Source organism: Epinephelus moara, chromosome 11, assembly GCF_006386435.1.
Source record: "Epinephelus moara isolate mb chromosome 11, YSFRI_EMoa_1.0, whole genome shotgun sequence".
NCBI lineage: Eukaryota > Metazoa > Chordata > Actinopteri > Perciformes > Serranidae > Epinephelus > Epinephelus moara.
In genome coordinates this window covers 25,437,007-25,451,892 of record NC_065516.1, presented here as the reverse complement: position 1 = coordinate 25,451,892, position 14,886 = coordinate 25,437,007, and the positions used below count along the sequence as shown (strand labels likewise).

General features: G+C 42.0%; 1 protein-coding gene across 1 annotated transcript in view; it reads left to right on the top strand.

Annotated features, from left to right (window-relative positions):
• Window positions 1–14,886, top strand: part of ctnnd2a (catenin (cadherin-associated protein), delta 2a) — a 363,618-nt gene that overhangs the window by 331,049 nt on the left and 17,683 nt on the right. The window contains exons 20-21 of the mRNA XM_050057274.1: window positions 1,513–1,762; window positions 5,993–6,077. Of these exons, the coding sequence (XP_049913231.1) occupies window positions 1,513–1,762; window positions 5,993–6,077 (335 nt within the window). The remainder of the gene's footprint in view (window positions 1–1,512; window positions 1,763–5,992; window positions 6,078–14,886) is intronic.

Genomic DNA, 14,886 nt, shown 5'->3' with positions numbered 1-14,886 from the left:
ATTCCTGGGATTTTAGCCTATGTTGCATAAAGAGATGATTCAGCATATTGCTGGTATGTCCACTTTTATTTGAAATGTTCATTTCACAGACATTCCAAGCAGCACTGTTGTCATCTTTCTTAGGTAAATTAAGTCACGAACCATTTCTTCCTCTCTGCCATGACTTCTTTCTGTTGCAAGCTTTCAGCAGTGTACACTCATGAGTTTGACATTCTTGTTTTGCTTTCATTCACTCATTGTCCGAAACCACTTATTATGTTAGGGGTCGCGGGGGGGCTGGAGCCTATCCCAGCCGACATTGGGTGAGAGGCGGGACAGGTCACCAGACTATCACAGGGCTGACACATAGAGACAGACAACCATTCAAGCTCACATTCACACCTACGGACAATTTAGAGTCACCAGTTAACCTAGCCTGCATGTTTCGGACTGTGGGAGGAAGCTGGGGTACCTGGAGAAAACCCACACTGACACAGGGACAACATGCAAACTCTGCACCCCAGGGTTCAAACCCCCCACCCCAGGTTCGAACCAGGAACTCATTGCTGTGAGGCAAAAATGCCAGAATGTCAGAAAAACATGGCAGCATCGAAAAAAGGAATTGATAAGCTCGGAGGATTCGGTTCTCTATTCCCATCCCTTCAACTGTTGGCATATGCAGTGTGCTAACAAACTACTCTCATCTAAACTAACACATTCTGCACTTGGTATTAATTGGTCTTGTCTTAAACTTGTTTGATCGAACTAAGACAGCCATGATAGACTACCTTACTATGTGGCTCAGCTCAGAGTACATGTAGGCAGTTTTGTCCTCAACTTACGTCATTGCCTCTTTGAAATCCATACTCACATCACTTTGTCTTGAAAGTCCCCTTCACTCCAAATGTTATTGCTTCCATCTGCTCCAGCCTCTCACCAGCTTCCTATCTGACAGCATCTCCTGCACCTCTTAATCACTCTCCCTCTCTCTGTTGCTTCGATCTCTCCAACAACCCATTCTTTGAATGTCAATTTTTTTTTTTTTCATTTTCTTCATATGCCAGCCTTTTCACCAAAATACCACGAGTCGCCCCGTTTATTGGATTCTCAGCATGGCTGCATTAGTGTGAGTGCGTCAAAGGATTTGCAGTGTGCCCCCTCAAACTAAAGATTTATGGAGTTATCCAGGCACTCACAAGCTGGACGAGATGTTTTCTTTAAAAAATAGAAAAAGGGCAATTTTACTTTTTTGTCATAGAGTCTTTGTAGTGTCTGTTAAGTACAGTATGTTGTTCAGGTAGTTGTCTGAATCTGTACTGTAGCAGTCATCCATAACCACACTCAACATACTGTAAATGCTTGTCTAAAGTCATCCTCTCTGCATGGCTATATGACCTATCATAGAAAATATAAACCCTCACCTCCATGCATAGTTTTTCACTGGAATCATAAATGGTGAGAGGATGCGCAGAGAATAAAATCTGACCAGTGTTTCTTTTTTCCCATTTCTGTCCTTTTCTCCACACACACTAGGTAAATATGCCATGAGAGATTTGATCCATCGGTTACCAGGCAGTAGCAGCAGCAGCAACAATAACGCCACCAGCAGTGGGACCTCCGGGACCACAGGCCCTCCCAGCAAGGCCATGTCAGATGATACGGTAACTGCCATCTGCTGCGCACTGCACGAAGTCATCACCAAGAACATGGAGAACGCCAAAGCCCTGCGTGATGCTGGCGGCATAGAAAAACTCATCGGTATCGCCCGCAGCAAAGGAGACAAGTGAGTAGTTTAGAGGCCAGAGAACAGAAATGGGTTGTTTCTATCTTCACCAGCATAATGGCAGTTTTTTTGTTAAATAAAGTTAAAGAAAGTCAAGACATATTTTGATGATAAAGACACCAGCCTGGTCTCACAGAAATACATGCAATGATCATGAAAGTCTGCATTGGGAAGAGGTTGTGGGTAGTAGCTGGGTCAAACAAGCAAACACAGGACTTTGAGACTTGTGATGTACTTACATCCCATACCTAACAAACATACCTATTTTAAGTGATACCGTAATTTACTTGTCAGTTTCTTAAAATAAGGAGCCAGTCCAAACGTCCATATACTGTATATGAGCACTTGTGTTGCAAATCTGGGAGCTCTCTGGCTGTTGGGGAAACCATGACCTGAAAAGCTGCCATTTGTATTCACATGACTTGTAGGAATAACATCAATGAGAATTGGCCACCTTTAGCACCCATAGTATCTCTACAATGTGGGCTTCGTTTCTGGTCATAGCACCTGAAGCATGGTCCCTTGTTTGATGGTGGATGAATGGGAAGCGTCACTTTTGTCACTGGGGTACAACAGCCAGTAATGGGAGTTGATGTGGACAACAGCAGCAGTCTGATGCTTTATGTCAGCTGGTCCAGCACATCCTGGGTCCTGGTCTTTCTCAAGTCATGCCTTATACTAGTCCAAGTAAAGCCAGACATTATTAAATCAGCATTTTCTTGGCATTTCTTGGCACGTATACGTCTCAGCTAAGTAGAAGCTATCTGACATTACCCACACAGAGAACAATGTAACCTTTAGTGGCGTTACTGATCTGCCCAAACATAAACACTATATATACAGTATATGTACTCCGTTATACAGGTTTGTGTAAATTTCCATGACTTTTCCAAACCTTTCTGGGGTTGTTTATTTTTCTGAAACTTCTCCAGGCCTGGGAATTGCTGTTTTCAAATTCCATGACCATACGAACATAACTTCACTAAACCTTACCAAATAGTTTCAGCATCTAAACTTATCGAAAGTGCAACCCTACCACCACGCTATTTTAGTACAGTTACAACTGGTCCAGCCATGGGGTCCAGATTCGTCCTCAGTCATTAGTTCAAGGTCCACACAGTTTAACATATTCAGCATCATACTTGTGTTTGGCCATGTCCTTGAGCTAGTATGCTGTCTCTCTCAAGTAGCTGTCCATTAGTCATTCACTCTACAGCAGAAAACAGCACTTCAAAATAAAAGCTCTGTGTCAGAAATTCACCGTACTTCAAAATTAAGTGTTTTTACACACTTGACATGTTCGTGAGTCAGTTGCGATCCATTCAGAATGGACCCGCGACCCATCAGTTGGGAACCACATTACATGCAACCAACACATAATGCAGTGTTAAGAGGTCATGGCCATTTCATATATTTCTACGAGATCTTTTGCTCACCATTAATACTGCATGTTTTGGTAGATTCCTTTACAAAAAATCCCCTTACTATCAGTGGCTGTATTCATGAGTTGTCCCACTGAGAATAAAATCTGCAGTAGTTGGCATGTTACTGATCTACAGTAGCACCCGAGAGTTCATCTCTAAGTTCACTTAATATCTACTTAAAATGCATTTGCAAATTGGGTTCAGCAGATATCCTTAAAGGATGCTATTAAAACTTGAGGATAATTATATACTATAACAGTTTACAGAACATTATGCCATATGTATTTATAACCACAAGACAGATTTACCTGCACTGCTGTTGAAGTGGTCGTTAGATTATAATGATATGTGCTTAACATTTTTTCCCATATTCAAGCAGGGATAATGTTCTGCTCAGGAAGGGTGAAGAACACTTTCTGTAACTCTCAAAACATTTCTGACACAGCAGTGAAAACAAAGAGGAATGGATGAATGCTAAAATAATGTCAAAATAAGCAAAATGATAACTTGAGAAAGCTTCCTAATGACTTGCATAGGCTTTCCTCATGCTCAAAGACCATTAGCATACACCCTAAAATGTAATTTAAAGTCTAAAATCAAAACCTGTTCTCATTGTTGTATTGTCCTACCTTTACCTGTCAAGGTATCATTCAGCTCACCCCGCGCTGTCAGTAGTGACCAGTGCTTTAATGTGGCCTCACATCCATCATTCATAACTGCACCTGCGTTCTCTGTGACCATTCATCCGCAAAAGACGGCCGGAGAATAAGGGAGATGCAGCAGAAATATCACTCCTGTCGCCATGGGAGACCGAGCAGGGTGTTCTGCCCAGCTGCTATGGCAACTACCAGGTCAGGGGTTGCCATGACCACCAGAGTGTTATCAGATGGTGTCAAACGTTCATTTATTGTTATGGAGAGAGACTCTATCTATTTAGGGAACTATGCCCGGGGGAACCATTACAGAGTGAGACGAGGTGCTGGAAGAAACCTTCATAAGTGCAAATTTCACAGTGAGTGTAGTTAGCTGCTAATGGCCCACACATCGTCCTGTTTTTTTTTAGGATAGGTACACTGAGATAAATGCTCCTTATCAGCAGTGTCGTGCTACATTTACGTAATTACACAGTTTCAGATTAGGGAAATGCCCATTACAGCACCAACACAGGCACAGACACTGTTTACCAGCTCAGCTGAAACCGTAGGAGCTGAAACATTCAAAGTATTTGAAAATGTATATTTTGGTTTATGGCCTATTCCTTTGAAAGAGTCAGTGTCAGAATGCATCCCCATCATGCAGCTGCAAAATGATTTGGCAGCCCCAAATTTTATTGTGTCAGAAATGTATTACTTCAGTCAAATGCAATGAGTAGTTATGACCTCACAAGGATAAAAATCCTTCATGATGCCTAAGGCAGTAAAGCTGCCAGTGTCCTTTAGGACAGTGTTCCCCAACTGGTGTTTCGCGGTCCAAAAGTGGGCTGTATGGGCTGCAAGTGACTCACAAACGTGTCAAGTTTGTAAAAAACTATTATTTTTTGAAATTACAGACAGCTACTTGACAGAGACAGCAAACTGGCTGAATGACATGGCCAAACACAAGTATGACACTGAATATATTTCATCAGAAGAGACTCATTTTTACAGTAAAAAAAGAATATTCATTAACATGTGCATATAAGAATGAATAATGTGGAAAGTCTTTGGCAATTAGACCCCGTAGAGACGGTTTAATCCATATGAATCCATAGTCCAATAGCGAACCCCCGCCCCCCGGGTCTAGATGCTGTAGAGGTGGTGAAGATGAAATGAGAAGAAGATGGAGGAGTGCCGATGATCTTCATGAATAGAAGAGTGAGCCTTTGTTGAGCTCGTCTTGGACTCTGGAGGATACGATGACTGGAGGTGAACGGGGTGGAGGAGGGCGCGACAGTTCTGCCTAAAATGACAGCTGACAGCAGCAGAAGAGAGAGCAGATTTAAAATTTTGCAGCAGCATCCTGATTGGCTGATAGAGATCGTGGCGAAGTTTGATTGGATAACTAGAGTGAACACCCATAGTCAGCTGATTAGAGGAAGTAGTGGGAGTGAATTGTGAAGTCTTACTGATTAAACTTAAGCTTTCATTGAAGTGTGTGGACATTAGTAAGTAATGACTAAGGGAAAATCTGGACCCTGAGACTGGACCAGTTGGGAACCACTGCTTTAGGATTGACTTGTGTCACTATAAATGTATATTTTTATTTATTATTTTATTGCCTTGGGGTCACTTTATACTGTACATGTGTAACCGTGATACATTCCAGCGCATTGTGTTTGTATCAGGCTGGAGAAACGGCTTTCTGCTGATATGATTGCCCCTTATTTCAATCTTCTAAACACTTCCTTTTTACTGGGAGATCGTAAAACCCAGGGTGAAGCCTGTTTTCAGAGAGACTTTTGTTAATTTTGGTGGACAAATGGAAAAATGAGCATCCCGCCTGCTTCCCTCTGCAGCTGTTAGAAGGGCAGGGCTTCTGAACTGACTCCTACTAGAGTCATTTTTCAGCTAAGTGGCAGGGATGGGACCATTAGCATGGCAGAGAGGGTCATTTTAAACTCATCTGGAAACTCTCAGTTTTTGTGCAAAGAAAATCATTCTCCACTGAAATGAGCAATAGGGTCCTCTTACTCTTAAAGCCATCACAAGTGCCACCAGCCTCCACACATCTTGTGCAGCTGGTAAAGACAGGGGACAGAATAACACGGCGGCATTATCCAAAGGAATGGGGTCTGGGAGAAATAACTCTTTTCTCAATCTATCGCCAGACACTCGGCAAAGGTGGTGAAGGCAGCCTCTCAGGTCCTCAGCAGTATGTGGCAGTACAGAGACCTGCGCTCCCTCTACAAGAAGGTAGGATGTGGTACAAACCATGTACCCAATCATCTCACACTGTTTGTGTCCTGTTTACCTATTATATTTCCTGCTAATCTACTGCATACTGTACGATTTAATGTGTAAAAAATCATCTTTGCATGCTAGATATCACTTTCAAGGACTTTTAACCTTATTACCTATTGTCATACACAGTAATTTAAACATTAATCGTCCACTTATCGATGTCGTGTATGGTCAAGTACGGCGGTTGGTTGAAGGTATGAGAGCTACAGCTGATGAAGAATTAATGTAAAGCCCATCTCTGCATTGACACACTTGTTAGGTCTAATGTATGCATATTATATAATGGATTTTATATAATGGATTAATGACGTTTTAGTGTGTTGTGGAACTAACTAATATTACACTGTTGGGCTGTCCTGAGAATATTAAATCAAAAGTTGTAATGATAACTGCAGCATAAACCTGAAACATTATTGTAAAACAGTGCAATTAAACTGTCTTCACATTGCCAGACATGCCAGAAGCACAGTGCTGTCATAAAATTATTAATTAGTGCAACTCTCCACTGATTTGGGACTGTGATATGGATTCACAATCTAAGCTATAAAAGAGTGTCAGGAGTAGTATGTGTGGATACACTTTTGTTGTGAAGGAGCAAGAAAAGTAAAAGAACTAAATGAAAATTTGGCTGGCAGTCGCACTCGTTTTAATTATGTTTGGCTTACAATTTAAAAAAAAAAGTAATTACTACATTTGCCAAATTGGCCTTGAACTATCTGAGGATGAACTATGTCAGGATGAGGGCTTGTCACTTTCACTGAAGCAGGTGTTGAGGGTGATTCTCTGCTGAACCTGTTTAATGAAGCAATTAAAAAACACACCTGATACACAAGTTATGATTTAAGCTGCCTTTTTTGTATTTGGACGGCTAAAGATTATAGTTTGACCTCTGTGTTCTTGGATGCTCGGCTGAAACCTCGCTGGATGAATTATGCCTTGTTTTCCAGTCAGGACTAATCCTCGTCAGGATTTGCTGTTGTCTCGAGGACTCAGTGAGAATCGCTGCCGTCTTAAGCGGCTGCTAAACTAAGCTAATTTCATCCTGCAATGGACAGCTTAGCCAGACATTGCCAATGCTTGCCACATGCTGTCGCTATCAGTCAGCAGTTTCTGTGGTTTATTGTAGCCTATTGATTTAATCTTCAGGAAATATACAACTGAGAGATGAATGACTGAATGAATTATTTTTATTACTGTGAGATGTGTTCTTAGCATCACTGGGGACAGGACACAAGTCCATACCACAGCTGCTCCCAGCAGGGTGATACAAATATAACTCATATAAAATATTTAGCTACTTAGCTTCATTAATAGAGTGCTGGTTCAATTCCATGAGCCTCAAGGGTGTTAACACTGCACATGCACCAGTGTACCTCACAAATAAGCTTAGACAGAAAGATGAAGTGACTGGCAGAGTGAAGTTAAGTGCATTTTGTCATTAAGTGACCAAAGTAGATCACCTTCTAAACAACCTCAGTGTTACTATATTTATTCAGCAGATATTGGTTTGGAGACTGGCCACTGTAGTGTGTGTGGTTTATGGCACCACGTAGGTGTGTCTTCATAAACGCTTCGAGTTTATGAGTGTGTGTTTGTGTAACCAAGTGCTTATGTGTGTGTGTATGGGAGCATACACTTGCACACTTGCACTCTTGCAGGTCCTTTATTTTTTCAGGGCTCTAGGATTTGTCTTGTGCAGTGTGTATTGTTGTGTCTGTTGCATGTGTCCATAGGTGTAGCTTTTGTGGGGGAAGCAGGGAACACAGAGTTTTTAGAACATGTGCATTTGTTCCTCCCAATAAAACATGAGGGCTTTTATTTTGCCCAAATTAAAGTCACTTATACCAAAAATTGATGCAGAAGAGGCACAAACTGGTGCATAAACATTAATAATAATAATAATAAATTGGTTTTATATAGCGCTTTTCTAGATACTCAAAGACGCTTTACAAAAGAATACGCACAGAAACAGGCACTCAAACAAAACACCCAATCAAAGGACACTCAAACAAGACACTCAAACAAAAGGCAAATAAACAACACTATACACTACACTACAAAGGGACCACATATTAAGACAGAGAGCGGGTGGAGGATGAAGGGGGGAGGATTTTCAGATGCTGTAGGTGATCCTGAAGAGATGGGACTTAAGCTGACTCTTGAATGAGGGGAGTGTGTCAGAGTTCCGGATGGCCAGGGGCAGGGAGTTCCAGAGGGTAGGGGCGGCGATGGCGAATGCTCTGTCCCCCAGGGTGCGGTACTTGGTCTTGGTGATGGGGGTGAGAAGGTTGGCATCGGAGGAGCGGAGGCGGCAAGTGGGAGAATGGCGATGGAGGAGATGGGTCAGGCAGGGTTGTTTAGGGCTTTGTAAACATTCACCAAGCAAGTCAGACAACATGTGAGTTAAGGGGGCGAAAAGTCTGAATAGGGCAGATGGGAGGGGTGGTGGACGGGTCCAATGACCATGGACTTTCACCTGGGAGGCCGGTGTTTGCTTCCTGGATGAATGTAAAGCCAAAACCGGTTATCTTTTTCTAAACCTAGCCACCTCCTTTTGTTGCCTTAACCTAACCACATGCATGTATTGGCTAAACATGACTACGTTCATTTGTTGTTGAAGGAAGAAAAGGCAATTCGCAGTGTTGTACCGACGTAGTACATTTACTTTGGAAAAGACTGTACGCAAACTATACTTCAGTCATATTTGGTGGTATGGCTCTGTTTTGGGGCAAACCAAGCACACCTCCCTGCCCTTCCATGCGCCTACACAGAAAGACATTGATAAGTCAGACACAGCATAAAAAGGAGGAGCTGGGGTGGAGGCGGGTTGCAAAGCAGCTTGCAGAGGAAGCAGCAACAGAAGGCAGGCCAGAGCAGTTTGAATAGGGCGTCCTGAATCAGATCCGCCAGTTGGTTGCATAGAGAGGAATCATGTGTCAATATGTCATTATTTCTTGTGAAAACTGTATTTTGAAAAGACACAATGCATGTAACAGGGTGAAGTTGACACGGCATCCCAGATCAGCAGAACAACAGACGCACCCTGTACACCTTGTACATCATGTGTAGACGTGGAAAGTCCATGACCAAGTGACGATATGTAACAAGGTCGGAGTTAGAATGTATTGGTGTGATGCTCTGTCCCCCAGCAATGTCGAAACTACACCTATACCCTTGCGTGTGCGTGTGTGTGTGTGTGTGTGTGTGTGTGCGCACTTTTGCCGCCTTGAGCTCTGTCATAACCACCTGGAAACAAAAGAATAATGGGGTTCTGCTGAGTGCTATCACAACTGTGCGACAGTGTTTACAGTGGCAGGAGGATCAATAACTTTGTGTTATTCTCTGGTCTATTGTTTTTTTGTTTATATTTCCCAGTGAGCACACACACACACACACACAAGCTAACATCGATGCTAATGGTTACTTAGCCCATCATTAAGACCAAATGGTGCTAATGCTGCTGGCTACCAGGAGTATGTTGCTCATTAATACAGTAGCTAACTTGTGTCTCACAGAGAACGGCATAAACAAGCAAAGAGTGAGGAAACCATATAAGGTACAGAGAAATGATGAGCAGTGTGTGTGTGTCTGTGTGTGTGTGTGTGCTGCTCCCACTCAGACACACTCTTTTATCTCTCTCTTTCTCTCTCTCTCTCTCTCACACACACACACACACGCACACACACACACACACACACATACACACACTGCTGGAGCCCACTTTCTCCTCCTCCAGGCTCTTTTGTTTCTTTTCAAATGACAAATACCCGCACACTCGCGCAAAGTTGATTAAAAGTAATGACAGATGTCCTCTTCCTTTCACTCGTCGGTAATGAGTGTTGTTGAGTGAATATCTGCCACCAAGGTTATCTGCCATCCAGCGCGCTAAAACTTTAGAAACGTAATCAACGAGTTTCAGTGAGATATGTAGAAACATTAAGTAACACATTTCAGGGGAGGTGTCCTTGGCTTTTGAATGTGTCTTTTTCATCTTTGTGTGAGGAGAAAAAACAAGAGAAATGAAGCTGATCTATTGATTTATTTGAGTTACATTCTTGTGTGAACAATTGTATATGCAATGTGCCATCTATTTCTGTACAATGAAACAGCCCTGAGACAAATTATAATTCTTATGCTTACATTGAGCAGCTGTAGCTGACTATCTCCTGCAGCCCTAGTTTGTCGAAGTGTCAAAGTGTTGCCTTTCATTGCGTTATATTAAGAAAAGTGTCCCTTGTATTTATTCTATTTCGGGGGTGAATATTTATATTATTCAGCTGTGTCCCATATTGAAATCTTTGTCGGAGGACATTCAACAGAACACCAGGAGAGATTATTCGAGCTCGGCAACATAATTCACTTCAACAGCTCATTTCATCTCGTGTTATGTTGCTCAGATGATAGACTGTGGGGGTTTCCTACTTGAATTTCAAGTACCTGCACTTCACTTTGCAAAGATGTCAAATCTCTAAAAACGAGGAACCTGAAACAACAAGCGCGAGCTGTCGTTCTTTAAACTAATGAAGCATAAAGAAAAATATTTCAAGGTGTTAATGCGTTAGAGACGAGTGGAAAAACTGCTCCTCCGAATTACATTTCGTGCCACCTGTTTTTAGAGACAAAAAAAAGCATAGCCTGTTGACTTCCTCGCATGATGGCATTATATTGGGCTCTCTTTCCGAGTCGAGGATTTCTGACTGTTGCTACAGTCACTTCAGGACAGGCCGCCCCGTGGCATCAGTGTGTCCTCGCCTCATCCTGACGACTGTGTCCCTCTCTTCATTCGTCATCCTCTCATCCCCAGTATTACACTGAACTGTATCCCCATGTGGCCCCTTGGAGCCTTATCTGCTTCACACTTCTCTAATCATTGCCACTGGATAGCATTACACTCGACTGGATGGCATAACACTCCAGTGATCAGACATGAAGGACATTGGCTTTACACCGCAGCGGGGCTCAACAAAGGTTGCTTCTTTTTTGAAGCCGGGGCGGGGGGATATTTTTTATTTTTTTATTTTTCTCTCCACCCGTCTTTGCCCCAAGAGGCCTATTTTGCCAGACGATAGTTTAATAAAGACAGATATTAAAGGAGGGAAACAACTTGCTTAAGATTGATGGCCGCACATTTTGAAACAACAAAATGAGTTTTGCTGTCTCTGTCTAATTTGATCCGATACGATGTAAACATTAATTCAATGGGGAAAAAAGAAAGATTATCAAAAGACAAGAGTTTCCTGCTCAACAACGACAAACAAAAAAACACATCCATCATCCTTAAATTGAAACAAGATATCATCTGCAGTCTGTCCTGTTGTAACATCCCCAGTTTCATCCACCTGTACTTCATCATAATCTGTGGACGATCAAGATCTTGTGATGCCGTTAAAATGTTGCTGTTATCTGGAACAACTTTCATTAAATGCAGCACAAACAATCTAAATTCAAAACTTTTTTGGTACTTTTAAATCAGTTCACTTAGACATTATGCTATATACAGTCACTCTAAAAACTACCTTTAAAGACTGATTGACTCCATACCTTACTGTTTACTTCCTAAATCGCATGAACACAGGCTGGTTAGTGACAAACCAGCCTAATTTTATAACTGTGGAAATGGCTGTGTTAGAGGATCCACACTTTGACTTTATCACCCAAGTCCAGAGCTCGCAATAAGTGACTTTACTGCTACTATCCCTGCATGACGTATTAGGTCATGGGTGTTAGGTGCTGCAAAAATCCTGTTAGCCTCCAATCCAAACATGGATTAGCATACAATTTAGACGAGAGCGGAGCTGGATGTCTCTGTAAAATGTTTGCGAGCAAACGCAGAGAGGAAGAAAGGAGGGAGCAGCAAAAGAGGAGACAGAGAGAGTGAAGTGAGGTGAATTCTTGAAATTTTCTCGCAGTTCGAAAATAAGCATGTGTGTAGTTTTGGAATAAGGAGAAAAGTGTTGGGTCAATAATGAGTCAGTTTGAGCTGCGCTGGCAAAGAGTTGTTTGCTTTGAAGTCTTGAAGTAATGAGAGCATTTTGAAACATACTTTGCAACTGTGTAGAAGTTCTGGGCGTGGGTACACGTGCATGTTTGTTTCTGGGCGAGCGTGTGCGTCTTTGAAAATGTGTGTTTTTGTCAAACTGCAGTGAGAAGAGTTAATCACTTCCTACAGCAGTGCCATGGGAGCAGTCTCTGCCGAGAGAGGGAGGGAGAATGAAAAGAGAATTGCAACAGAACAGGGGGCTGGGCTGCCCGGCCGTTTTTGAACGTGCTAAAATGAAAAGTAGAGGGCCCATAAATAAACAGTAACTCGGCATGAAAATAGCATCTGAGATGACTTGAAAGATCAGTGGTGCAGCAGTCATTAATAAACCAAAGCCAAAATCTGTTTGTAGCAACACTAGCACTGACTTTAGGATAAATCATGTATAATAGTCTCCAGCGTGCAGTAAAACTCTACTTTTACCAGAGTTTATTTGGATTATTTGACAGGATGTGTCCTCATTCTGTGTCTGTGTGTGTGCGTGTGAGTGTGTGTGTGTAGTGTTTCATCTACAGTTCCTCAGAGGAAAGCCACAGGTCATCTTTTAAGTAAACAACAAATGTGCAGTACTGTTCGACTGGGGATTTCTGGAGAAAACAAGGACTTGAAACGTGGTCACTTTGTAAATAAACCTATTCTTAATAGGACCAGAAGGACCCAAATCTCTGTCTCGCTCACACAAACATATGCTGTCTTTCTCTCTCTCTCACACACACAAACACACACATGTGAGTTAAACACTGAGGGCCCTATTTAAACTATCTGCAGAGCGTGGTGTAAAGTGCATGGCACATCCAACTCTTTTTCTAGTATAATGGTGCATAATCATGGTGCAAAGTAAAGCACAAGGGGCAAATGGGTTGTATTTAGTCCCTTAATTGATCATAGATGTGTTTTGGACATAACACGAATTCAACCAATCAGAGAGTCATCTCTCATTCCCTTTAAAAGCTAGGTGTGCCTGCACCTGGCGTGCTGCTGTTTACATGATGGATTTGACAAATTGGAGAATGGAGTGTTTTTTTGCTGAGAGTAATGTAGTAAGAGCAGTAATGTCATGCAGCAAAACTAAAAACTGTAGTTACAGAGGAAACATTTAACTCCTGAAATAATTAAGCCACTCTGTCACTTGTGCATAAATGTGCACAGCATCTCTTTGAACGGGGAGTCGGACAGTAGCTCTGCAGCTCTGCTCTGCTCTCTGCTATGTTATTTTGTCCACCTGCATCTGTGCCAGGGGCGTAAATATAGACAGTGAAGGTGGCACGATTGCACTGGGGCCCCTGTGATGGAGGGGTCCGCAGGCCCTTGCAAGTGATTCACATATTCACCTTGGAAATATACCTGTGTTAAAAGATAAATGATTAAAAAAAGAATATGATTAATTTAAAAACAGTGCCATTTGCTATATTGTCCTCAAAAAGGCAAACCCATCTGTGTCAAGGTTTTTCTTTTTATTCTTTAAATAGTCAGTAGCTATCTGAGCAAAAGTATTCAAAATATTCAATTAAATTATTAATTTCCTCCTGTCTTTGATATTTTTGTCAGATATGCAGTGATGATTGCTGGGTAATATGTATGTTAATGTTGTCCAATGTCAAGTCTGTATTGGTGTCAAGACAATACATGCACAAAAGCGTGCACTGGAACCCGTCGTAACTTCCTTACACCACTGATCTGTACGCCCATGTGTGTGTAAGAAGCAGAGTGTACAGCAGGAAGACACTGCACCATTCTGACTTAAACCAGGTTGTAAGAGCCAAATATGTCACCCACTTAGCAAACACCAATTGTATTTACTATGTATGTACACTGGTGGCGCTGTTTCGGCATTTGGAGCAAAAGTGCACAAAGGTGGAAACAACACTTTTGCCGTCAGGTGTTTCAACCCAGAAGGGCAAAAGGTGTTTGACCGCTGTGGCGTAGGATAGTGTGCAACGTGCCGTGTGTTCAGTTTGGATAAAAGATAAAGAAATGGACAATTATTCAACCTGTGTTTGGTGGTATTAATAAACACGATGATTGTTCTGCAGCTGGAGCCAACCACAGAAGCTGTGGCATCAACCACGCAAAGTGCATCAGCCAGGTCAGGCCGGGTATAGGCTTATCTCCTACACAAGTTTTTGTTGGTCACTGGTGCAATCTGCAGTTTTCTGCTACCCCAAAATAGCAGTACACCAACATTGCGCCTGACCACACCTCTTTTTAAAACCTACACTCCTATGGGCGCACAGATAGGCGCAAGTACATTCACTCGTTACATATCGTGGGCGCTGGCCATGAAAATGACGACTGCTTCAGTCTGAAACTAACAGTGGCAGTTGTGCTGCACTGTGTGCCACTTTGCGCCAAGTGTAAGATGCTGAATGTCATTCTGTATATTCACACATTTACACTTTGTCATATTCCTGCATAATGTGTAATTTCTGTTGAGCTGTCGTGCCTCATTTCTTGACAAATGATCTCGCTCGGAGACTTAATCAGACGCACTCTATCTCTCTGTGTATCTCTTTCTCTCTGTCTCTGTTCAATTCATTAAGCTTCACTGGCATGACATTTCATATGTGATGCCAAATCACAGCTACAATTTAAGACAGTGAATTCAGAAACCATTAACAACAATGTATAAATACAAAATTATTGAGAAAAAAACTCATTAATTGAAGGAGTAAATAAAAGGCAGTGTGATCTGTGAGATAATTATAACAATAATAATACATT